Source organism: Rhinolophus sinicus, linkage group LG09, assembly GCF_036562045.2.
Source record: "Rhinolophus sinicus isolate RSC01 linkage group LG09, ASM3656204v1, whole genome shotgun sequence".
NCBI lineage: Eukaryota > Metazoa > Chordata > Mammalia > Chiroptera > Rhinolophidae > Rhinolophus > Rhinolophus sinicus.
Window position 1 is genome coordinate 20,738,052 of NC_133758.1, and position 25,867 is coordinate 20,763,918.

The following is a 25,867-nucleotide window of genomic DNA, read 5'->3' on the forward strand; positions in this document are numbered from 1 at the left end:
CCCTTTTTTCTCCCAACCCCTCAGTGGCATCCCTGCCCACTTCTCTTGAAGCACCCAGAGCTTTCCTCCCTTCTTCTACTACTGTTTCTAATAGTAGTCCAGCTTGTCATTCATTCATTCATTCATTCATTCATTCATTCATTCATTCATCTGCATTTATCCATCCATTTAACCAACATTTCCCAAACTCCTCCTATAAATGACACATTGACTAACACTCCATGTAATGTGCCAGCACATTTTAACCAGAGAGGCAGCCAGCCTGCAGCCATTCCCGAGAGGTGTAACTTCAGGGCCCCTTGATTTGAATGAAGAAGAGTTTTGGAGAAGCCTGAATTCATGACGTGTAGATAGGGTGACCCCACTTCCAACCCTGGCTGCAAGCTCTGTTCTCCCACCCTCCCCCACTGGGCCTCTGCCCTCAGCAGGCTGCTCAGAAAATGCTTCTGTCACCCCTGGTCTCAGACAGAACCTTGCCCTCCTCCTCAACTCCCACCTGTTAGGGAGCAGGCAGGTGGAGCAGGGAGGGAGGGCAGATTTATTGGGAGATCGGAGCTTCATGCTCCAGCCCTTGGTTCCTACCCCATAACCCTGACTGGACAATTCAAAGGACAGCTGTGCTCTAAGGACTGAAGTAATCACTGTTTATTAAAGCTGTCGGACAGAGGGGGAGGGGGCGGAGGAGGGAAGGAAGGGTCGCATTTCTGCCTTCCTTCCAGAGAGGCCAGGTGAGGCCCCGCCCACTCTCCCTCCCTTCCTGGTGAATGCACACATGATGATATTAGAGCCACTGCTTTGGGGTGTTTTGGGAGATTTTTTTTTTTTTTTAAATGAAGGCAGAACCTTGAAGGCTCATTTGAATAGGGATTAATGTCTCTGTGGCCTGGACCTGCAGAGAAGGAGAAATTCTAGAAGGGTAGAAGTTGCAAGAAAAGGAAACGGGCTTGATCTGCTGCCTCCCACTGATCAGTGAGTCCTCCCCTGTTGGTAGTTTGGAAGGGAACAGGTTTGGGGTAGATTTCTGGGCTTGGCTGTATTTTCCTTTAGTGGGAGGGAAGGAGAGAGATAGAGAGCTCAGTGAATGCTCCACTCTAAGAACAGTCACTGCCTGAGCTTTGGGGATCTAACCAGGTGACAAGGATCCTGGAAACTTAGGAGCCATTCTGAGTGTGTCTTCGACCCCTAGTTTTTCATCACTCCCTTGTGGCTTTTTTTTTTTTTTTTTTTTGGAGGGCAGCGAAACAGACATTTACAGTAAACTTTTTTGCCTGGTACTTTCATGCTGTTCGTCCACTGCTCAAATTCCTGTACCCCGCTGGGACCTGCCCATCCAGGAACCCTCTGTGTTCTGAAATCACCCCCTCCCCAAGCTCTTAGCCGTCCTTCAGAATTCTTGCTTCATCCTCTTCTTCTGATAAGCCAACCTAGTTATTAGGAGAAAGCCAGTTCTTGACGCGAGTTCACAATAAGGTGTGGGAGACACTGACTACCACGTTACCCCGTTACCCCCTTTGTGGGGTGTCTGTCTTGGAAAGCAGAGGCTTATCAGTACACATGTCTAATGGCGGGACTTCAGGCATGAGGAGAAAGCAAATTCAATCACTCCAGGCAGAGTGTGGGGGCGGTTTGGGTGGGAATGGGGACCTCCTAGAACCACTTTGAGTAAGCACATTGGTACCTGCTTGTAAGGCCTGGGCCAAGGTTGTAGGAAGTGAGCCGAGAGGAGGGTGAATGAGGGCACCCTGGGGAGGTCTGTCAGTTGGGGTACATGGCAGGAGAACCGGGGGCCTTGAAAGGATAAGCTGGACTAAACAGACCAGACGTTGATGTTTGGGGTTGGAAAACTAATGGGAGTAAACACGAAGGTGGAGCTTAGGGGTGCTCCAGAGGACATGGGTCTTGGGGCTGTGGGCCCCTTGGCTGGTTGGGCAGCCCCTGGCTGGCCCTCATGCACACCCACTGTGGGGTTCTCAGCTCCACCATCTCCTCCTCCCTCCCCTGTCAGGGCTCCTGCTGAGAGGCGCTTCCCTAGACCTCCCCCATTCCCGTGGTGCACACTCTGAGTGAACCTGGCCTCCAGCTCTTGGAAGCCTTTCCAATAATATGGTGGTGAACTTAGCAGACCCAGGCGGAGGAGAGGGGCTGAGCGTCGGCCAACCCTGCGCCCATGCTGGGATGAAAGGCCAGGCCAAGTGAGCCTCATTGGGGGGAGGCAGGAGAGGATGGGTGGGACCCTGAGAGCAGAAATGCTGCCCCGTAGAGCCTTCCCCCACAGCCAGTGGGGCCATGGCCGGTGATACCTCATCAGCGAGTGCAGAGGCAGCCCTCCTGTGCGCCAGGCTCTTTCTGGCCCCAGCTTTCTGGCCCCTGCCCTTCAAAGGTTGTCATTTGTTTATCCAGTTAAGACCGGAACTTGAAAATGAAGCAAGATTCTATAGACTCGAGTGGTGATACCCTCAGCTGAGTGGTCTGGAAAGATGGTGCTCTGCAGAGTCGGAGCAGAGGGCTTGGGAGGCATCACGGAGGTGCTCTGAGCTGGGGCTGACGGTGGTAGCAGGGCACAGCCTCTTGGCACAGAGGCTCTGGCATCCGGGCCAATACAAACAAGTCCCAGCTCTGTCGTTTACAGGCTCTGTGGCTTTGGGCTAGTTATTTAACCTCTCTGTGCTACAGTTTCCCCATTTATAAAAGGAGATAAAACCTCATAGGGTTGCTGTGAAGGCTGAATGAGAGAAGCCCTCTGGGCCCAGCCTGTAAGTGTTAGCCTGCCATTTGCACAGAACAAGTCGTGATGCATCACAATGGCCTATTCCAAGCAGGTGTCTCCAGGTAACACAGAGCTGGATGGGGTCATTCATTTGAGCAGGGTCTCCCCTCGGAGCTGGAACTGTCTGAATTTTGGAAAAAGGCTGAGCAGTGAGAGCCCTTCTATGGCTTCTGCAGCAGGAGGTGCCTGTTGGGTGAGAATCACTCAGATCTAAGTTCCAGTCTCAGCTCATCCACTTTCCAACTTCTTGGAACCTCTGAGCCTCATGTTGCTCATCTGTACAATGGGGAAATTATAACTGCCTTCTGAGCTGATGAAAGAATTAAAGCGATAAATTAGGCACCATATCTAGGACATAGTAACCATAATTTTGCAAATAGTTTTCAACTCAGAGCTTCCATACAGCAAATCTCTGGGTCCCAACCCTCCTCCCCCAACCCCCCAAGAGCCTCTCCTTTGCCCCATGGCTCCTGGTTCTGCTGGGACCATGGCATTTCTCCTGCCACCACTGTGGGAAGCTGAGGGCTTCGGTCAGCAGCCACTGCTCCCGCCTTGACCTGGCCCTAGATTTCATCCTGGTTGTCCCTGTATTGACCGCTGCTATTCTGATTAAAGCGGGGGCCTGGAAAAGAGGGTGACCGTGAGGGGCTTTCTCCCAACTCATGTCAAAATCCTTCCTGTTCATTTCCCAAAAAGGGTTTTTGCTTTTTTGTCTTCTCGCTCCTGCTTCCCAAGGAACGGGGTCCCTTGCAGGGCCAGCTCAGACAGCACTTGAGAGACACCAAACTGAAAACGCCAAGCAGGGTCCCCTGAGGACGCCCAGTGTCTCAGCCAATGCGAGACCTTCATCCCATCGTCCTGAGACCAGCCAGCCACCACCCCCAAGCCCGCAGCATCACTGTACCCTGAAGACCCTTGTGGTCTGCACACAGTTAGGACTCCAGGTCGTGGGTCCGGTTGTCCAGGATGACTGTCCCCTACCCCTGCCCCCAGCCGGCTGTCTGTAGTAATGATTAGTATAATCAGTAATAAAAGAAACATTCATTTCATAGTCAAAGCATCTGAAAATGGTTTAGCAACAAAACACCGCAGCCCTGCAAGGGGGTGGGTTGCATTTCGTTTGGCTCTGGGGGCTGTGGTGCTGATTCTGTTCGGCATGTGCTGTTGGCTTCCGATGAAGGTGTATGCCACCCCCTGTCTCCAAACACGTTCACCTGGGGGGACCATTGCTGCCTCCTCCCAGCTCAGTCCCGCCTGAGGGTCTCAGACAGGCAGACAGACTGTAGGCTTTGCTTGGCTTCTCATCAGCCCTGCAAAGTTCAACATTACTAGGTAGAGGTCACCACGCCCCAAAGGAACGGATGCCAATTAAAGAGGCCCAGTTTGCCTGGCGAGTTGGGGAGCTAGTACCCAGTATGTGATCCCCAGGTCGTGGGGCTAATGTGACAACTGAAATGCTGCCTCACAGACAGCTTTTCCTTAATTGGCATTTTTCCTGGCCGGCTGAGCCCTGCAGGAAAGAAACCATCTCGGTGTCCCCAGGCTATATCACCTCCTGTCCGTCAGGGACCCCAGCGCTGAGATACGAGAGAAACAACTCTTCATATTCATCAACAAGACGGTATAATATGTTTGTGTTTTACAAATTAATTAAAATCGTGCACAGTGATTCCTAAGGAGAACTCTATTTCAAGGATGCACCTTGCAGCATTCTTTTCTGCAGCCACCATTCTTCCGGCACTTAGAGCCTGAACTACAGAATTCACCCTGAATATTATTGTAGGGATGATATTCAGTATTCTGGTCCCTGTTTCTCCCAGGCTGGGGGCTCTGGGCAGCCGACTGGGTGGGAGTTTAGAGTTTAGTGTGAGGATGTTAAGAGTGCCCTGGAATGAACTCCTACAGGGGGCTGAGGGGGGGAGGGGTCAGGAGGGACCCAACTGCTTCAGCCAACCCCACGGGGACCTTTGGAGCATGGCATGTCCCGTGCCTTTACAAAGCCCCTGATGCCTCAGGCTGTGGTTGGATGTGAGCTCCCTGGATGGGCACTACTTTGGGTCAGGTAACTGCAGCCCAAGCATTCCTTAAAGGGCTGACCACTGACCCGTACTTCCAGCAGCTGGGGCCACCAGTCCTTCTTACTGGGGGACCTGGGTGGCTCATCTCTGTGCCCTCTGCAGCCTGTAGATGGCTCATCTTTCTCATTAGTCTGTAAACTCCCTGTAGACAGGAAGTGTGTCTTGGTCCCCTTTAGTCCCTAGCATGGGGCTGAGCACATAAGAGGCAACCCCAACGCAATCAGGGATCCATGTTGAGGTACAGTCACGGGCAGCAGGCTGCTGGAGGGCTCTGTGCCTGGGGACACATCACCCAGGTCACGGCTGTCAAGAAGAAGATGCTATAGCTCAAGGTACCAGCCCCTCCGCACAGAGTCCCAGGGACAGGCGCCCCAGCCCGTGGATCCACAGCTTTCCCTTCTGCAGGGAGTCAGCGTCCAGGAGGGAGCATTCCAACTTCCTTGGGAGTGGCGATAAGACTATGTGAGTTACATAAGTGCTCCTATCTCATCTATTCATTCATTCATTCATTCATTCATTCATTCATTCACTCATTCATTCACTCATTCACTGAGCACCTCCAGTGAAGCTGGCACAGTGTCTCAGAGGCACAAGGTTTTCCTTCCTTGTGAGAAGGACCATATGTACAGCTTGATGGGAATCCTGGGCCGCGAGAACTCCCCACCCTGAAACCCCCACCCAGGGAAATCTTGCTCACATTCATTGGACTTCTGGTCCCCACAAACCTGAAGTAGCTGGCTCTCTGCTCTCTCTTGGGCTGCCCCTGTCTGGATCCACCCTTGCACTTTGCTGCCCAGTTCACATCCTTCACCAGAACGTGTTGTAACGTATGACGTCCGCCTAATGCCCATGCTCCCAGCCTCGGCTGCTCTGAGCCCTCTCCGTGGAATTGGATGTCACTGCGTTGTGCTGTGGGTGTAATGGCAGCCCTGCTCCAGCAGCTATGTACCTATCAAATAAAGAGAAAACAACCACTACATGTTCACAGGAGAAAAAAACAACAACAAAAACAGTAGCAGTCAGTGTAGCCAAAAACAGGAGAATGTAACGACCATATTATAGACCATGAAAAGGATAAATGCAGACATTGCACAGCCTCATGGAAGTGGGTCCATGAAGAAAACAAAAACTGTGCTGCCGACACGCTGTGCCTCCACGGGACTGCGCAGGCATCACCGTCTGTCCACGTAGACCCAGGTTTCCAAGCCAGATGCTTCAGCTCTCTGGGCTGCAAGACCCTGGCACCTCCCCTCCCCCCACACGTGCAGTGAACCTCCCCCGTTACTGCTGTAAATCACCAAGAACCTCAGTGTCTTACAGAGCCCCAGACACAAGTCCGCTTAGACTTCAATTTCCCAGCCTCTGCTGCTGCATAGTGAGAAGACAACCTTCCGGGGGCCACCTGAGCCCCGTGCACCCAGCACAGCCCTCTCCCTCTCTCTGCACCCCCTTTGGCACCAGTACCCCACAGTCCTCAGCCTCTCCTCTGAGCCCTAATTTCACAGCCTCAAACCTGCCTCCCTGGCCAGGTGAGGGCTCACGCCATCGTCTCACTGTCCCTCCTGCCTGTCCCCAGCCAAGTGCTTTCATTCAATCCAAAGCTTCTATGCGAATTACTGCCCATCAGTTCCGCACAAAGCTCAGTCCAGAATCCCATTTGTATAAACGGGAATATGGAATGACAGCTCAAAGGGAACTAAAAAACGGAAACAGGTGTATTGAAGTGTGAATACGAGGGGGGCTCTATTGTGTGCATTTTTCCAATTACCCTTTAATATTGTGAATATATGTATACGTAAAATCACACACACACACACACACACACACACACACACACACACACACATTTTTTAAAGTGAGCAGTAAGCCAATCTTAAAAACAAAGGAGGGACAGAGCAGTTGTAGAAGGTCGTGGAAGGTTCAGGATACACAGCAGAAGCAGCTGGGCAAGGCTCTGGTGACAATGGAGGGTACTGGGTAACTATGAGGAAACAAACACATGGGTGCCTGGGGGCTTATGTAAAGCTTTTGCCACCAGGTGGGTGGTCCCCCTTCCCTCTCTCCCCCAGCCATGATTACCAGATCAGTCCAGCTGAGCGCCTGGGATGGGTCTCTCTTAAATGGAAACACAGGGAGGGTCAGCGCTCCTGGACATGGTCCTGCAGGAGGTGTAGGAGTGGCAGGGGAGCCAGCTGCCTTCCCAGAGAAGAGCCCCGGGACCAGGGGCCACCTCTGGGAGGACCAGGCCAGCCCAAGAGTCCTGGCAGACTCCTGCGGTTCCCACTTGCTCTCCTGGACCTCCCAAAGCCCATCTAGCTCCTGCAGCCGTGTTCCTTCCTTTCCAAGCTCAAGCTGCAGGAGGACTCGAGTGGACAAACTTAGGATGTGCCTTCCCAGCCTCCTCTGTAGGCAAGTAGGGGAAGGAACTCAGACTGTGTGTGTGTGTGGTACCAAAAGAGCCACCTCGTTCAGTGCCCAAGGGAATCCCTGATGGTTGATGGGAAGATGGAATCAGCACAGTCTTGCCCTCTGTTTGGAGTTGTATAGACCTACCTGCTGGGTGGAAGCTGAAATCTGCTTTGCTTCCCCTTCCCTTTCCTCCTGCAATGTCCAGTCCCACAGCTTGTCCTGCCAGCCCTGGTTCCAATGTACATCCTGGACCTGACGAGTTCTCCATCCCTCTACTGCCACCTCCAGTGGTCCAGCACCCTGGGCTCCCACCCAGCTCCTGCCTCCCTGCTTCTGCCCTGGAGCCTCCCACACACTCTCTCCCCCAGAATCATCTTTATAAAACATGTAGCATCTGTCACTCTCCATCTTCAAACTCTCAGTGGTCTCCCACTGTGATTAGGTTGAATTCCAAACTCCTTAGTATGGCCTGAGGCCTTGCTACTTAGAGGGTGGTCCCTGAACCAGCACCTTGGTCCCCACCTGGGAGCTTGATGGAAATGTAGCATCTCGGGTCCACCCCAGACCTACTGAATCAAAATCCGTAGGCCGTGTGCATTTACAGTTTGAGAAACACTAGCCTAAGGGACCCAGCGAGCTCTGCCCTGCCTGTGCCTTTGAGCTCACTTAGCACCATCACACTACAGACTCAGAAAGCCTTTGAGCCTCCAACTGAAGGAGTCCCCCACCCCCGTCACTTACGATCTATTCTTCTGCTTTATTTTCTTCAGAGGACTCATCCCATTAATGAGATAATTACTTCTGTTTTTGTGATATTGTATATCTTCCCACTAGAAGCTTCATGAGGGTAGGGCCCAGCCAATCCTGTCTACCATGTACTTCCAGCCTATGACAGTCCCTAGAGCACAGGAAGTCCCCAAGAAACCAACACACGTTTACTGGGGACCTGTCGTGGGCCTATGCAAGGTGCCTGGACCCCCCCCCCTCAAGAATTTATGGCAAGGCTGGGAGGACCCACCTATCACAGCAAAAGTTAATTCAAAATAGCCGTGAGAAATGACCCCATCCTCCCAAGTTCATTTGGTTGGAAAATGAGAAGGAAAGGGAGGTGCCCGGGGGTTTCAGGGAAGGAATGTGTGGAACGTGGGTCTTCCAAGCATGTGGGGCTGGCTGTGGGAAGGAGGAGGTTTGCATGTCGGGTTTGTCGTGATGCACTGGCTCCTCCCTCACCTCGTTGAAACAAGGATCGGTCTTCAAAGGTTAAGAAGATCAGGCACCAATGCTCTTCATCTCCGTAACCTAGATGGAAACAAAGCCATGGGAGCAGAATACCCTTTAGTATAGAGCGTGATTCTCAAAGTGTGTTCCCTGGACCAGCAGCAGAAGCCGCAGCAGCAAGCACTTGGGACCTTGTTAGAAATGCAGACTCCTGGGCCCCACCCAGTCCTACTGATCAGAAACTGCAGGTGGGACCCAGCCATCTGTGTTCTGGCAAGTCTCCAAGTGAGGCATGTTCATGGGCATTGGATTTTGGGAGACTGATGTGACAAAAGTAACTCGCTTTTTTTGTTATAAAAAATTTGGAAGATCAGAACAGTACAAAGAAGATTAAGGCATCGGGAATCCCACCACCCCAATGGGCACTATGCATATTTTGGCGTATCTTCTTGCAACATTTTTTAAAGCATATGTATACTTTTTTTTTTAACCTAAATTTGGGATGTGCTGGGCATTATGCTGCTGTTATCACGTAGCATTTTAGCTGTGAGCATTTCCTAATCATTCATAGAAAATCTCATTTTAATGGCTTCACCCTATTCACTTACATTAATGTACCATAATAGCTATATATTTAGGTAGTTTCCAATTTTCCCTAACATATATAGCACTAGAAGGAACATTCTGGCTCAAAAATATCTGATTGTTTTCTTAGGATAAATGCTAGAAAAGGAATGACTAGGCAAAGACTGAGTATTTCATTATTCATATTTCTTGATGAATGTTTTACTATTAAAAAAGTTTAAAAACCTATGTATGTACTTGTAACACATATGGCAAAAAAGTTAATGTATTAACCCTATAAAAAGGACTTCCATAATCCTTAAGAAAAAGGCATACCTCTCAGTGATATAAAAGGGGAAAAGGAACTGACAGGTCAGAAATGTAGGATTACATATGGCAAATAGCCAATTCACATCGGAGGCAATGGTGAGCCTTATTACTAGTGAAAAAAACTCAAGTCACAGCTCCTCAATTTCTTTTTTTTAACTCCTCAATTTCACAAAACTTTGTTTAAAAAAAATTATACTAGCAAGCAAAGGTGCAGTGAAATGGATATTCCCACCCATGTCTTCTGGAAGGAATATACATCAGTAGCGCCTTTCTGGAGAACAGTTTGGTATATTTTACTAAAGAGTCGTTCCACTTGGATCGCTCATTAGACATCATAAAGGCTCCATCCATACACCAGTATTTCATGAGGTGAACTGAGTGAGTTATTTTGTTATGTACAGTAAGAGCTACCTCCAACTCTTACGTGATGGTCCAGGCATTTTTTTTTATTTTATTTTTTTAAAATCTTTTCAATTAGAGTGGACATTCAATATTATTTTATATTAGTTTCAAGTGTACAGCACAATGGTTAGACATTTATATAATTTACAGATTCCCCCCTCCATAAGTCTAGTGCCCACCTGGCACCATAGTTGTTACAATATTATTGACTATTCTCCGTGCTGTATTTTACATCCCTGACTATTTTGTAACTACCAATTTGTGCTTCTTAATCCCTTCATCTGTTTCACCCAGACCCCAACCCCCTCCCATCTGACAACCATCAGTTCTTTGTATCTATGCGTCTATTTCTCTTCTTTTTCTTCCTCTTCTTCTTCTTCTTCTTCTCCTTCTTCTCATTATTATTATTATTATTATTATTATTACTATTTTGTTCTTTAGATAGCACATATAAGTGAAATCATATGATATTTGTCTTTCTCTGTCTGACTTATTTCATTTAGCGTAATACCCTCTAATTCCATCCATGTTGTTGCAAATGGTAAGATTTCATTCTTTTTTATGGCCAAGTAATGTTCCATTGTATATATGTACCACCTCTTCTTTATCCAGTCGTCTATTAATGGGCACTTAGGTTCTTTCATATCTTGGCTATTGTAAATAACACTGCAATGAACATAGGGGTGCGTATATCTTTTTGAAATAGTGTTTTGGATTTCTTCGGATAAATACCCAGAAGTGGAATTGCTGGATAATAAGATACTTCTATTTCTAATTTTTTGAGAAACCTTCATACTGTTTTCTACAGCAGCTGCACCAATTTGCAATCCCACCAACAGTGCACAAGGGTTCCCTTCTCTCCACATCCTCACCAACACTTGTTGTTTGTTGATTTATTGATGATGGCCATTTTGACTGGGGTGAGGTGGTATCTCATTGTGATTTTAATTTGCATTTCTCTGATTTTAGTGATGTTGAGCATCTTTTCATATGTCTGTTGGCCATCTGTATGTCACCTTTAGAGAAATGTCTATTCAGGTTCTCTGCCCATTATTTAATTGGATTGTTTGATTTTTTGGTGTTAAGTTGTATGCATTCTTTATAAATTTTGGATATTAACCCCTTATCAGATGTGTCATTGGTGAATATCTTCTCTCATTCAGTAGGTTGTCTTTTTGTTTTGTTGATGGTTTACCTTGCGGTGCAAAAGTTTTTTAGTTTGGTGTAGCTCAACAAAATATTAGCAAACCAAATTCAGCAATACATTAAAAAGATCATATGGGGCGGCTGGTTAGCTCAGTTGGTTAGAGTGCGATGTTCGTAATACCAGGGTTGCCGGTTCGATCCCCACATGGGCCACTGTGAGCTGTGCCCTCCACAACTAGATTGAAACAACTACTTGACTTGGAGCTGATGGGTCTTGGAAAAGTTCACTTAAAATAATAAAAAGTTTTAAAATTAAAAAAAAAATGATTATACACCATGACCAAATGGGATATATTATTGGGATGCAAGGTTGGTTCAATATCCGCAAGTCAATAAACGTGATACACCACGTACATAAAATGAAGGATAAAAATCATGTGATCATATCAACAGATGCAGAAAAAAAGCATTTGACAAAATCCAGCATGCATTTGTGACAAAAACTCTTCCAGAGTGGGAATAGAGGGAACATTCCTCAACATAATAAAGGCCATATATGGCAAACCCACAGCTAACATCATACTCAATAGGGAAAAGCTAAAAGTGTTTTCCTTAAGATCAAGAACAAGACAAGGATGTCCACTTTCACCACTTTTATTCAACATGGTGTTGGAAGTCCTAGCCCCAGCAGTCACACAGGAAAAAGAAATAAAAGGCATCCAAATTGAAAATGTAAGTAAAACTGTCATTATTTGCAGATGATATGATACTATATAGAGAGAACCATAAAAATTCCACCAAAAACTATTAGAACTGATAAATTAATTCAGTAATGGAGAGGATACAAAATTAATATTCAGAAATTGGTTGTATTTTTATATACCAATAAGGAACTATCAGAAAGAGAAATTAAGAAAGCAATCCCATGTACAATTACATCAAGAAAACCCAAAATCCCTAGGAATAAATATAATCAAGGAAGTAAAAGACCTGTACTCAGAAAATTATAAAATATTGAAGAAGGAAATCAAAGAAGATACAAATACATGGAAGCATATACTATGCTCATGGATAGGAAAAATTAACATCATGAAAATGTCCATATTACCCAAAGCAAGATTCAATGCAATCCCTATCAAAATATCAATGGCATTTTTTCACAGAACTAGAACAAATAATCCTAAAATACATAGGAAAGCACGGAAGACCCTGAATAGCCACAGCAATCTTGAGAAAGAAGAACAAATTTGAAGGTATCACACGACCTGATATCACACTATACTACAAAACCATAGTAATCCAAACAGCATGGTACTGCCATAACAATGGGCACAGAGATCAATGGAACAGAATAGAAAGCCCAGACATAAACCCACACCTGTATATACGGTCAATTAATCTATGACAAAGGAGGCAATAGTATACAGTGGGGTGAAGACAGTCTGTTCAATAAGTGGTGTTTGGAAGACTGGACAGATACATGCATTAAAAAATGAAACTAGACCAACTTCTTACACCATATATAAGAATAAGACATGAAACCATAAAACTCCTAGAAGAAAAAATAGGCAGTAAACTCCCTGACCTTGCTCTTAGTAATGTTTTTTTGATATATCTCCTTGGTCAAGGGAAATAAAGAAAAAGTAAACAAATGGGACTACATCAGACTAAAAAGTTTTTGTCCAGGTACTGTTTTAAGTGTTTCACTTGTGTTAACTTGTTGAACCTCCATAACCATCCAGTGAGGGACTATTTATTATTTCTTTTCTACAGATGAGAAAATGAGGCCAGAGAGGTTGAGTAACTTTTGTATGGTCTCACAGCAGGAGAGTGGCTGAGCTAGGATTTGAACCCATAAATCTCCCTCGAACACCTGTGCTCCTAACCTTTCTATATGGCAGAAACTGAGAAATAAAGAGGTTCAGTGACCCTTCCTGAGCCACTAGAGACTGGGGCGGGGGGTGGTGTGGGTGAGGAGCTTCTCTTGTCTATTAAGTCATCATCCATTTATCCCTTCCATTACCTTCCATCTACTGACCTCGGCTGTGGGTTCTGGTCAGTCCTGCCTCCAAACCACTCTCTTCATTTTTGAAGCATCTGCATTTCAGGTAATGATAAGGAAAGACTCATAGTTCATAAAGAGCTAAAAACTTGCTTTGTCCATGGAGGCACTGGTACGTTCTAGTGTAGGCTATTTTTCTTGAAAATATACCTGCATTTTTTATGGCTGTTGGGTCCTTCGAGGGAGAGGAGGCAGCTGGTTAGATTCATAGCTCTAACCCATTCCCAGACCAGTTGCATCATTGGAACCTTTAGAAAGGTAAAAGTGAAGTCCTTTCTCAGGTTACAGCTTTTTCTCAGGTGCCCAGCGGTATGCTCAGTGCCATGGGACACACAAAAGAATTAGGAAGTAGAGCCCCTCCCTGCCCTTCTGGGCAGTTCAGACCTGCTCCCACAACATGACTGGAAGAGAATGAAATAGACTGTTGACACAGGCCCTTTTCTTTCCCCAGTCAGACACCAGCTTATGGTGGCATTAGCCAGGAAGGCTTACTGGAAGAGGTGTCTGAATGGGGGCCTTGAAGGATTTCAACAACAGACGAGGAATGGCAGAAGGCAAGACATGGCAGTGGCAGGCTTAGGTATCCTCCAATTAGACGTGGTATGTGGTGCGCGGCGGGATCCAGCCAGAAATATAGGTAGGTACCCAGAAAGAGGCATTTGAGGGACAGGCCAAGGATTGTGGGCCATGTGTTCTTTATTTTTGTGTCTCTCGGTTCCCAGTGCAGCCTGCCAGCATCCTGGAACTTGCTGAGGGCTCTTTGTGTGTCTATGAGTGAATGAATGGCTAAATTTAGGAGGTGACAGAGGTTGCTGACTGCTTTGGAGCCAGGGAATGTTATGATTAAAGTGAGGTTTTGGTGAGACAGGTGTTGCTTAGCTCTGCCGACATGAAGAGAAGTCCCAGGCAGGGTGACAAAGAACAGATAAGGTGATGCCCAGTGGGAGGAATTTCGAGGCACCAAAACTAGGAGAACCTGCCAGTGCTGGCAGAAGCTGCACTCATGGGAAACCATTGCCAGGTGTGTGTTCACCCTTTCACACCTGCAAGGACATCTAGGAGAGTGGCCACATCCCTTTGGGGCCCTGCCATCCCAGTCCAGGGATTATGGGACTTTGGTGGGCACAGTTTCGTACCAAAGATTTGGTCTGGGGCTCAGAGTATTTGCGGGGCCACCACTGTGAGGCAGCCTCTGAACTCAGGGTGCCTGGGACCTCTCTACCCTGGGCGAGAATGCAGAAGAGATGCGGTTGGAATGAGAAGTGGAAAGGGTTGTGTGTGTCAGGGTCCTCGGCCAAGGGCGGTGTAATGGTGTTAGAAGAATCGGTTCCACGTGACAGGCAGGATGGGCACCTGCCTGATCCGGACAGTAGCAGAGGGAGGTGTGGAATAAAAGCAGACCGGACCGCACAGAGGCCAGCCGGCTGTCCACCATCCAGCCCCTAGCCCTGTCACTGCTCACTGGGTAACAGCGATGCAGGAACCACACTAATCCAGCGTCCCCCATTGGGCAATGAGAGTGCTATGAGCACGTAAAGGGATTGCTCTAAGGACGGGCTAGGACAGAAGGTGACACACACAGAGGATCAAGGTCCAGAGAGAGACAACGGCTGAGACAGCCGGCAGAGGTGAGGGGTCAAAGCAGGGACCCCCTTGGCACTCTGGGGAGTGGCGGGAATCAAGCAAGACACTGGCACACGGAGAGCAGGCCATGGCAGCCCCAGGAAGATTGGCACCTGGCTGGTCCAGAGCGACTGGCTTAGAGATTGGAGGTGACAGTGACAGAAAGCAGCAAACCCAGCAGAGACTGGGGACAGACACCGACTTTGGGCCTCAGAACCCTTATTTTCATATGCCCTGCGGATGGAAGAAAAAAGGTGGCCTCAGGATTGTGTCTGGATGCATGTGATGTGGGTAGAAGGGACAGCTTTCTAAAGGTCACAGCTGTGAGCTTCTGGAAAGAGCTACTGAGAAAATCTTGGCACATTCTTTTATGCATTGAGCAAACATGTAGAGAGCAGGCACTGTTTCCCAGAGTCCAAAGATACATCAGACTCCTTGCCGCCCTCAAACAGCTTGCAGTCTAGTGGGAGAGGCAGCAGGACACATGCTGACACAGGACTTCTGACCTTGAGCACAGGTAGGGGTCTCCTTCCCACCAACCGTGACACAACGGAGAAGCATTTGTGTTCCTGGCCAATCTGGGTACAAGGGAATGAACTGACTTTTTGATTTACATTTTAATTTTTTTAATGTAGCATTTGACATATGCAGAAAACTATCTACCATATATATGTAGGTTATACAGAACAATAAGAAAATACACGCCTGTGAATCCATCCCTCAGTTTAAGAAATAGAATGTGACCGAAAGTATTAAAGTTCCTCCCTGGTCTCCCTCTTCCACGGCACCCCCTCCCTTTCTTCCAGAAAGAAGTATTATCCCTGAGTCGTGGGCCTATCATTCCCTTGCTTTTCTGGTGGTCTTGCCACTTATATAGGACTCTACAAATGTTTGCAGTTCCTCAAAAAGTTCAACATAGAATTGCCATCTGACTCAGCAACTCTGCTCCTAGGTGTGTACCCCAAAGAACTGAAAACAGAGCCAAACAGATACATGCACATGAATGTTGATTGCAGCATTACTTCCAACAGCCAACAGGTAGAAATGACCCATGTCCATCAGTAGATCAACCAGTAGACACACACACACACACACACACACACACACACGTATTTGGATTATTTTGTCTGTGTGCATATGTATATAATGCAGAGATAATTGGTGTCACCAACACGTCTACTGGGCAGCAGAGCCAGGGTCTTTTCCCTTATGGCCCTCTCCTGCCTGCAACACAATGCCCATTCTTAGGCCCACAGGACGGACACCTCCAAGGATTCCTCAAGAACTATCACCCTATCAACTCAGTGGTTTCGTACGGGCAGATTTTCCCATGAAGGGCACTCAAAGTTGGGCGCTCCCCGTGTACGGGCAGGTGTTACCTGTATGGATACCCCATAGTCCCTTTCCCTAAAGCACTGAACCCACTTTAACCACTCAGCATTTGCAAGACCACACAATGATTAAGTTCAAAACTTTTTACGTTAAAATACTCATTTTATAAAGAAAAATTTTAACAAGAAGGGAGGGAACACTCATAATCCAACTACTTTGAAATGCTATCCTTAAAACTGTTAGATATTCTTAGTATTTTCTTCACCTTTTCTCTGTGTATACGAAGGCAAACATACAAAGGATTTCTGCACGTACACTTTGCAAACTTATTTTCTCAACCATCTAGAATGGTCTTCTCTTCCTGGGAAAAAACATATATTATTTTAAACCTTTTTTTAAAGTATAAAAGGAACACATGTCCATTTTTAAGAAAGAAAGCAAGGGAGGGAGGGAGGAGGGAAGGAAATTAGGAAGGAAATAAGAAAATTAAACTGTGGTAATCTTGCTACTGAATGTAATTGCTATAAATATATATTACTCCAGATATTTTTCTATGAACACATATTTATGAAACAAATTGGGATATTTCTGTACAACACTGTGTACATGTCGCAACATATGTCCATGCCGGTAAAATACTTATCTATATAGGCTGCAAGTCATTTCGTTGTATAAATGTACAAGCTCATACTTTATTTAACCTGTTCTGTTGGACATTTTACGTGTTTCCCATGGTATAACAATACTGAGATTAATAGCAGGTACTAAAAACATTGCACCTACTTAACTGTTAGGCGAAACAATAAGAAGTGTAATTGCTGGCTCAAAGACAATGTACATAATCATTTTAGGTCCTAAACTGCTAATTTGCCTATCAAAAATTGTGTTTCCTCTCTTTTTCTCTTCATTGGCTATGTCTAAGTTCTCCCTCTGTGTCTGTCTCTCTCTGTCTCTCTGTCTCTCTCTCTCTCCCCTTCTCCCTCTATCCGTGTGTGAGTGTGTGTGTGTGTGTGTGTGTGTGTGTGTGTGTGTGTGTGTGTCTGTGTTGGCAAGATCGATCTCTAAAAATGAATAAGCACAGGACGTCCAGCCACATGGCCCCAGACTCAGGGCCACTCACGTGGCTAAGCTGCCTCTGCAGCCACCTCATCGTCTGTCACATCTGAGGTTAAACAGTGTGCACCTCCTTGTACCCCCTTTCTGTCCCCTCCCCACCCCCCAGGGCTCCTGTCCTTTCTCCTCTCTGCCTCCCTCCCCTGGACAATTGCAACAGGACCAGAACAGCCTGGGGTGTAGCTCACCTTGGGTTACCAAATACTTAGAAAGGCGAAAAAAAATGCCCTTTAAGGACTCTTGAAGTTTCGTATTGAGTTTTTAATGTTTAAATTAATTATTAACTTGACAAATATTACATGGATTCATTCCATGCTTTGGAAAAACGTAAAGCATGAGACGTGTCCCCACTAACATTTTCCACAATCCAAATATTCCATTTTGTATCAACGTTGAACTTTTATGATTTGTTGAAACTGGGCTTGTTTTTTATTCCTACTCAAATCCCCAGATGTTCATTGCACACCTGGCCTAGGGGCTGTGAGAGGGGCTGGGGGCACGAGCAGGGGTCAGGTATGGTCTTGGCCTTGGGATGGGGCTGGAGGTGACAGACAGACCCAGACACCTATCATCAGTTTAGGGCAGAAAACAGCACAAAAAAGGGAGGGGTCTTCTTGCACCTCAAAAGTTGGGGATCCAGTGACAGGAGACTGGTTCTCCCCAACCCCCCAGACAGTTCATGCTGGCTTTGGCACAGCTGTAATAGTCAGAAAGCTACTCTATGAAACCCAAGTGGAAGCGCCACACACGGTACTCGTTGATCGTCATTCTGTCTGTGGAGCAACGGACTAAGCCTATTTCTCTTGTACCTGACAGCTAACAGCAGCTGCGCTGCACTGTTCCCTCCCCCATCCAAGCTTCTCACCCGTCGCCCGACCCCCATCCTGGGTCCTCCTGTCCAAGCACGCCCTCCCCAGGACAGGGCCCGCTGGCACAGGTAGACCCCGAGCCTCAGCAGCCTGGCTTCGAGCAGCAGATGCTTTCAGGTCTGGGCAGAAGGAATGGCTGCTTGGTTAGATGGAGCCATTCTCCTTGTCACCCTGGAGAAGAAAGACATTCAGAGCCACATATTCTAGGCAGGCCAAACGATGAAGCAAATTAAATCTCAGGGGTTCTGACGGGGAAAGGAGTGATTAAGAATCGTAATTAATAATTGGACGTCGACAACAAGCCTGACAGCAAGGAGCCGCCGCGCAGGATTGTTTCATGGGTTTTGCCTTATTATCAGCCTCGTAACTTAAGCCTTCCTCTCGATGCACTAATTAGGTAATTAGCTCCCTAAAGAGCATGCCTCTTAAAAAACACACTGCAGGCTGGAGGAGAGGTGCCAGCAACCGAGAGGCTTTGTGAGCTCTGTTCCTCCACCCAGGTGAGGGGACAGGGCAGCCGAAGTGTGGACAGCAAATACAGAGGTGGCAAGGAAGTCACAGGCGTCTGCCCTCTGATCCGTGTGGGATGGGACTGTGAGGGGTCCGAGGACTGTGTGTCACAGACACACAAAAAGGGATCCCCCTGTGCCTGTGAGACAATAACACTGTGCCCACGGATGGTGACGACGACGACGACAATGACGATGCTAATAATGATTAATAATAATAATAATGGTAATAATAATAAATTCAGCAAAGCAGTATATAGAATAGAAGCGATCACTGAGCGGATATGAGGGATCCGTGGTCTCTCCCATGAACCACTTGTCCCATCGGCCTGTGGTTAAGTCACTTCACCTCTCTGTGCCTCAGTCTCCTCGTCTGTGAAATGGGCCCATCCCTCCAGCCTGCAGTTCCACTTGGGCTGAGGGGTTTGTGCCCCTTCAGCACGACCGTGCAATGGGAGGAAACCAGGTTCCCTAAGTCTGGGGTGAAGGTAGAGTAGTGTGGAGAGGGTGGCTGCTTGTGGGTGAGTCGCTCTCTGCACAAGAAGGTGCCTCTTTTTCTTCCTGGAAAATTTAGCATCTTTATCTCCTTTCAATAAATAATATGTGTCTGCCTCCCTTATAACAGTAACACGTGCTCAGTCTAGGACATCTAGGAAATGTACATCCAGTCTTTGTCCTTTCTTTGCACGTCCCTTATCCCAGGCCCTGCCTCCGACCACTTCATTCATCATGTGGCTGTGTCCTTCCCTCTCCTTTTTCCATACATGCACTGTGTGTGTGTGTGTGTGTGTGTGTGTGTGTGTGTGTGTGTTACAACACAGTGACGAATATACTGTTTACAGTTTTGTATCCTGCTTGTCACTCAACTTCATGAGCATTTTCAACTTATAAACTGTTTATAAGCATCCTTGTTAATGGTGGAAGTCACCTCTTGATCTTTCCAATTCTAGAAAGGGATGGGGCCCTACACAAAGCGTTACAAGCTCCAGGTGCCCAAGTTGCGAAACCATGGCTGGGGCAGGGCTGGCTGGCTGGAGTCCCTCGGCTCAGGGGCTACAGGATTTGGCAGGTCTTTGCTCCCTTGCTTTTTCCCCTGGACGTCCATTTGGTCTGTGACTGCCACCTCTGGCCCAGGTCCCCAGCAGTGCTCCAAGGCTATTGCTGGGGGCCTCTACCCCTCACCCCACCCCTCACCTCGCCCCTCACCTCCACCCTAACCTCACCACACACTGGGAACTCTGTGGTTTTCTCTCCAAGCTCTTCTCTTACAGGACATCTCTCTACTCCAGAACCTTCTGAGAAATGTTTCCTGCCAAGGCTTTGTCTAGCTACAGCTCACTGCCCCTCCACCCCCCACCCAGGGCTCCCCTCTCCCCAATTTTTTATACAGAGTTTCAGGGACATTTAACAACTTTAATAATTCACTGGCCCCCGTGGCAAGAAGCAAGTTCAATTCACCTAGAACAGAAGAGGTAGAATAGGACACAGAGCGGGACCAAGAAGGTGGAAGGCCCTGCCCAAGCCCAGGAAGCCCTGCCCACAGAACTCAGGGCGAACCAGGCCACTAAGGGCTCGATAAATAGTGTACAAAACACAGTGCCTCGGTTTCCCCAGCGTGTCAGCCTGGGGGTTCACTCTGGCATCTCTTGAGGAATGCCTCCTTGTTTTGCGGCTCACCTGCCAGCTTGCTTTCCTGTTCTCACCCCAGGTCCTTTTAACTGGCCAGCACTTAGGAGTGAAGAGAGAGCTCAGGCATCAAGTCAGGGACCCGCGGCCTGGCCTCTCTGTCCCGGACTTGGTGTGGGCAAGTCCTCCCTGCTCTGAGCCTGTTTCCTCAGCTGTGCAAGGGGCCTTGAGGCCTGTGCATCTCCTTGTGTACGTCCCGCTCCCTCCCCTTGGCCTAACATTCCTGCTTCGCCAGGTGGCTGCCTCCTTGCACTTGAATCTCTACACTATGCTCCTCCCACCCGGTTCTCATTCCCACCTCCCTGTTGTAGGTTCCCCTGCGTGAGAAAACTCCAGGCCTTGGCATCTTGCAATCCCTGCACATCAGCCTGCTGCTACTGTTCCCGGGTGCTTCACCCCTAAGGGCACCCCACGGCTCCCCTCAGGTGCAAAGGGCATGGGCTCTGGAGTCAGACACCTGTGACCGTGAGCAAGGACCTTCACTCTCCTAGCTCAGATGAGCTCAAAGGAATGACTTTCTAGTGGAATTTCATGGGCTCTCACAAATATTTGAGGGGAAGGTTTTGTCTTCATGAGGGGACGAAGAAGAGGTGACATTTATCGGTGCATAAAACCACACCCCAGAACTTCTGGGCTCCTTGGGAGAGCCAAGGAGGATGGGGGCTAAGGAAATCGCTCTCTCCCCACCAGTCCCACAGCTACTGCAGGTGCTACACCTGTCACTAGACAAGGCCCTGGCAGGAACCATTTCTCCGTAGTGCTGCTTCCAGGTACCTTGCCCTTTACTTCACTGCGCACCTGAGCCAAGCTCCTGCTGGAGCTCCAGGGTCTACCCTAGACTCAGTCCTTATTTGAAACCAAGCCCCTAGGAGGTAAAGGAGAGCTGCCCAGACTTGCCTCCCGACCTGAGCCCGGCAGGTCCTACCTAGGACCCAGTTCTCGGCAGTCTAGCCTCGGGCCTGCCTCTGGCCTCCGCCCAAGCTGCCCTCATCTCCAGAAACACCTCTGGGCTCCCCTTTCCATCCTAGCTGCCTGAAAGCTGTTGTGGACCAACAGGAATCTTCTCAAGAAGCCCACTGTGCTAATTGCTTCTGGCCTTGCTGTGTCAGCACCTTTCCTGCGGATTCTCAACCCTCCTCCCTCCCTCTTCCTCCTCCTCTTCTTTCTTTCCCCCTCCTCAGTCCTTCCCCAGCCTTCCCTCCATCCCTGCTCCTCAGCCACCCCCACCCTCCTACTCCTCACCTCTGCTTCCTCTCCCCCTCCGCAGCCTTCCCCCAGCCCCTCCGCAGCCCTCTCACACCCCCTTCCCTGCCTGCTGTCTCCCAGCCTCTCCTCCCAGTCCTGACCCTTCCTCCACCCTGCTCTACAAAGCTCCCTCCCCACATTCTCCAACTCTCCTCCCTCCCTCCCTCTCTGCTATCCCTTTGGTAAACTTTGCATCCTGGTATTTAAATCTCCGCTCATTTCCTGGTTCAGCTGAGGCTCTGATTCCAATTATATCACCTTCATCCTCGCAACACAATTCTGGGCAGTCTGAGGCTTATATAACCATTGCCTCGCCTCCTCCTTCTGCAATCCAGGCAGGTTAGAGGTGGGCAGCCAGAGACGCCCCTCCCTCCACCTCAGCCCCCACCCTGCTCCAGAGCCCTCTTACCTGGTTCTTCCTAAAGCCAGGAGGGTTTGTTCCAAGCTGCTGGGTCCTTGGGTCAAGCCACATAGCCATCTCCAGTTTTCCAGTTTGCCTGGGGAATTTTTCACAGCTGTATTGAGGTGTAATTGACACACAATAAGCTGTGTGTTTAAAGGGTACAGTTTCAGAGGTTTGCAGGTGAAAACATAACCATAATCAGGGTAGTGCACAAATCCATTACCCCCCAGGTACCTCCTGCTGGCCTCAGACTCCCCTCCCCCAACCTAGGGACTAGTCTCAGTACATTTCTTCTTTAGGGGTTTTAGTTTCTTGCTTATACCATCTTTTTCTCCTCCCCCTTTGCTAACCCTCCCTCGTTGTAACAGGTTTCACACCCCTTGCTTCTTTTGACAGCTGCCATCTCCTTGCCACCTGGCCTGGCAGAGCTATCTTGCCAGCCTGTGCCCATGTCTGGGATTCTGAGGTTTAAGTATTGCCCTATTCCTTTTGTTGCAACTTTTGGAAATGCAAGCTCCCCTGGGAGGGGGCACACAGGAAGTCTCTACCACCTGGAAATGAAAGAGCTTATCTAGTGCTTTCTCTGAAGGTGAGTTGTTGGAAGGAAGAGAGGATTCCTGTTGGAGGTAGGGAAAGGCTAGGGGGGCGGAGCCTGAGCCAGAATGGTTCAGCCAAAGCCAGGGTGGTGAGAGGAGCAGGCAGCTTCCAGCCCTGTGCCCACCTGGCATGAACTCAGCATCAGCATGGCCGTTCAGTGAAGCATTTCTTGTTTTTCCATAGCCTGGTTCAGGTCACAAGGTGCCATCACGATTTTTAGTAGTAGTAGTACCGTGTTTCCCCGAAAATAAGACCTAGCCGGACCATCAGCTCTAATGCGTCTTTTGGAGCAAAAAACAATATAAGACCAGGTATTATATTATATTATATTATATTATATTATATTATATTATATTATATTATATTATATACTATATCCTGTCTTATAGTAAAATAAGACTGGGTGTTATATTAATTTTTGCTCCAAAAGACGCACTAGAGCTGATGGTCTGGCTAGGTCGTATTTTCAGGGAAACACGGTATTTGGTTCTAAAATATGACCAATTGAGTTCTTAATTCACTACCCCCTTTTAATTAGCATTTAGAGCTGCACAGTGGGCCACACGGTGCAGGCAGGGCTTTGCTGGGGCCGGCCTGTCCCAGCTAGTGAGCACCACAGCCAGTGGTTATATTTTAGGAGTTTTCTAGACCAGTTGTTTATGACATCCATCCTTAAAGTCCTCGTCGGGGGAGTATTTACACCATGGGAATCAGCACAGTCTACACACCAGGGCGCCCCCTCCCCCACCTCATTGCTGGAAAGCTGGTAGTTAACCTTCTAGCGCTGATCAGGGCTGGAAGACGCCCTGGAGACCACCCAGGATGCTCCTCCTACCGCACACACTGGAGCGGAACAGCAGCTCCTCAAGGGGCGTTTGGAAAGTGCAGGGGATGGTTTGGGGCTGTCCCACTAGGGGACACTACTGGCAAGAAGCGGGCCAGGGCCGAGCTCTCTAAGTGTCCTGCAAGACCCCCAAATTGTCCCACTGTTGCATCAGCGCCTCTGTGGAGAAGCATTAAGATTCTTTGCCACACTCCTGGCTTGGCGGAGGAGGTTCGAGAGTTGGCTCCAGTTCCATTAAAGGGTATCAGGTACCATGTGGGGTGACAAAGATGAACAAACTCAGCTCAGCTTTCCCACAGGCCTGCGGTCACTTTGCTATGTCAGGTCTGCAGTGGGCACGGGAACCAAGGTTGCCCATATCCCAAAGCCCATTCCAGACTCTTCCCATGTCAGCAGAATTGGGGGCCAGAAGGAAGGCTTGTCCTCTGAGGGGAGGACAGAAATGAAGGGGATGGGGGCCTGCTGCATTTGCAAACACTCTGGACCCGGTTTAGCCCCGTGCCAGCAAGCCGCCCTGTTGGAACGTATCTCCTGCAGAGCCGCAGAGGCATTTATCAATGTGTTGCCAGCTGAGGCAAGCTCCATGGGAGTGTGGCATTAGCAGAGGTGAAGGCCGAATTATCCTGTGACAGCTGGGTGTGGGCTCTTCTTATATAAGACCCACACCCAGCCGCTTGGTGCTGCAGGGCTCACCTGCTCAGGGTCTGGGAGGCACCGCAGGTGTGCCCTGGCATTGCACAATGCACCCACACCCTGCTGGGCCGGCTCCTTTTTCTTTGTGCCCCTTCAGGTCCCACTTGGGGAATGGGTCACCCAGGGAAACCTATCTTCCTGGTTTTGATAACTACTCTCGTTGTATTGGGGTAAAATAGTTACCATGGTTGGAGTCGGGGGAGTATTTACACCATGGGAATCAGCACAGTCCATCAAGCCCTGCCTACTTTCTCGAAGAAGACTAGGTTAGTTCATTCTTTCAGCCAGTATTTATTGAGCATCTACTAGGCTGGAGAATGTTGTGCCTTTACTGTGAATGCATATCGTTTTGATGATATGAAGCTTGCTGCCTATTGGAGAACTGGCTTAGGAGGACATTTAGGTCCCCACATTGCTTGCTTCTCTTGCATCCTCATAGCAAATTAGGAGGAGAAAGGATCTTCTGTTACAACTAACAATTACTAAGCACCTTGTTCTATAGGCCTTTCATTTGGCAGCCCACTGGCTGCATTTTATATATGTCTTCATTGAATTATAATTCACGTTCCATTAAGTGTACAATTCAAAGGTTTTAGTATATTCACAAAAATCGTACAACCATCACCATCACCACAATCATCTTTAGAACCTACAGCACCTTAAAAGGAAACCCCATACCTATTAGCAGTCATTCCTCACTTCCCCCTACAGCCCCTGGCAATCTACTGCCTGTCTCTAGAGATGTGCCAGTTCAGGATATTTCACAAATGTGGAATCATACAATATGCGTTCTTTATGATGAGCTTCATTCACTCAGCATGATATTTTTAGGGTTCATCCATGTGGCAACAGGTGTCAGTACTTCATTCCTTTTCATCGCCAAATAATATTCCACGGTCCAGATCTACCACATTTTGTTATTCAGTCATTGGTTGATGGATGTTTGGGCTGCTTCCACATTTTGGCTTTTATGCATAACAAAGGCTGCTATGAACATTCGTGTTCAGGCTTTCACGTGGACAGATGTTTTCGTTTGTGTATTATATACCTAGGAGTGGAATTGCCTGGTCATATGGCATCTCTGCTTTACATATGTTTTTACCCGTTTGTTCAACTTGCCAAGGCAGCTATTGTTTTCCCTGTTTTACAGACAAAGGAAGCAAGACTCTGAAAGGTAAAGAAATTGCCCAGGACCGTGGAGCAGGGGAGTTGCTGGGGCTGGTTACAAACCCGGGTTGTGTGACTCTCTCCCAGGTCGTAATGTGGTACGGCTCTGGGTAGAAGCTTCTGGGTCCCAGCTGGCGTCATTAACTGGTGCCTCAGCTTTTTCTTCTCAGCTCAGTCATATGTGGTCCTTTCATCTTCACTAGAGGAGTTGGTTGTGGATGACGTCTTTGTTGTTTCCTGGTGGGGCCGCACCATACCCCTCATCTCTCCTTCTGGGGGTGTGCTTTTCTGACCTTTGGAAGTCTTGGGCTGGTCTGTGACCCACTAGACCCCGACATTTTCTTCTACTGTATGTTCCTACAACCAGGCCTTCCCTGTCTCGTATTGGCCTTTCCTGTCTCTCTTTGTAAATGTAATCCGATAAGTTGATTCTGATAAAATTTAAAACCAAACAATGGTGCTGTGAATTACGGTCCCCTTGTTGAAAGACTGGCATTCTTTCTCCACGTGCCGCCCTGTTGTGTGTTTTGTGCAAATCTAGAGAGGATGGGAACTGTGTGAGACGTAAATGCAAGGTAGCCACGGACCCCTATGTGTTCTCCCTTCCTGCCTTCATCCTCCACCGGAGACATTGCGCTCCATGCATGCAAACCTCTGTCTGCTTAGGTCATCCTCGCCTATCTTCCTGGTTTTGATAACCACTCTCATTGTACTGGGGTGAAATAGTTACCATGAATTACTCATTCCATCAAGCCCTGCCCACTTTCTCCAAGAAGACTAGCTTAGTTCATTCCTTCAGCCAGTATTTAT

The 25,867-nt window shown here is 48.1% G+C and overlaps 1 protein-coding gene across 5 annotated transcripts in view; it reads left to right on the forward strand.

Annotated features, from left to right (window-relative positions):
* Nucleotides 1-25,867, forward strand: part of ZBTB7C (zinc finger and BTB domain containing 7C) — a 325,652-nt gene that overhangs the window by 238,056 nt on the left and 61,729 nt on the right. Inside the window, exon 1 of one of the 5 annotated variants that reach the window (XM_019721313.2) lies at nucleotides 13,369-13,613. The exons of the other annotated variants lie outside the window; for them this stretch is intronic. Coding sequence (XP_019576872.2) covers nucleotides 13,579-13,613 — 35 coding nt within the window. The 5' untranslated portion in view covers nucleotides 13,369-13,578. Of the gene's footprint in view, nucleotides 1-13,368; nucleotides 13,614-25,867 lie in introns of those variants that run through there. 5 annotated transcript variants of the gene reach the window in all.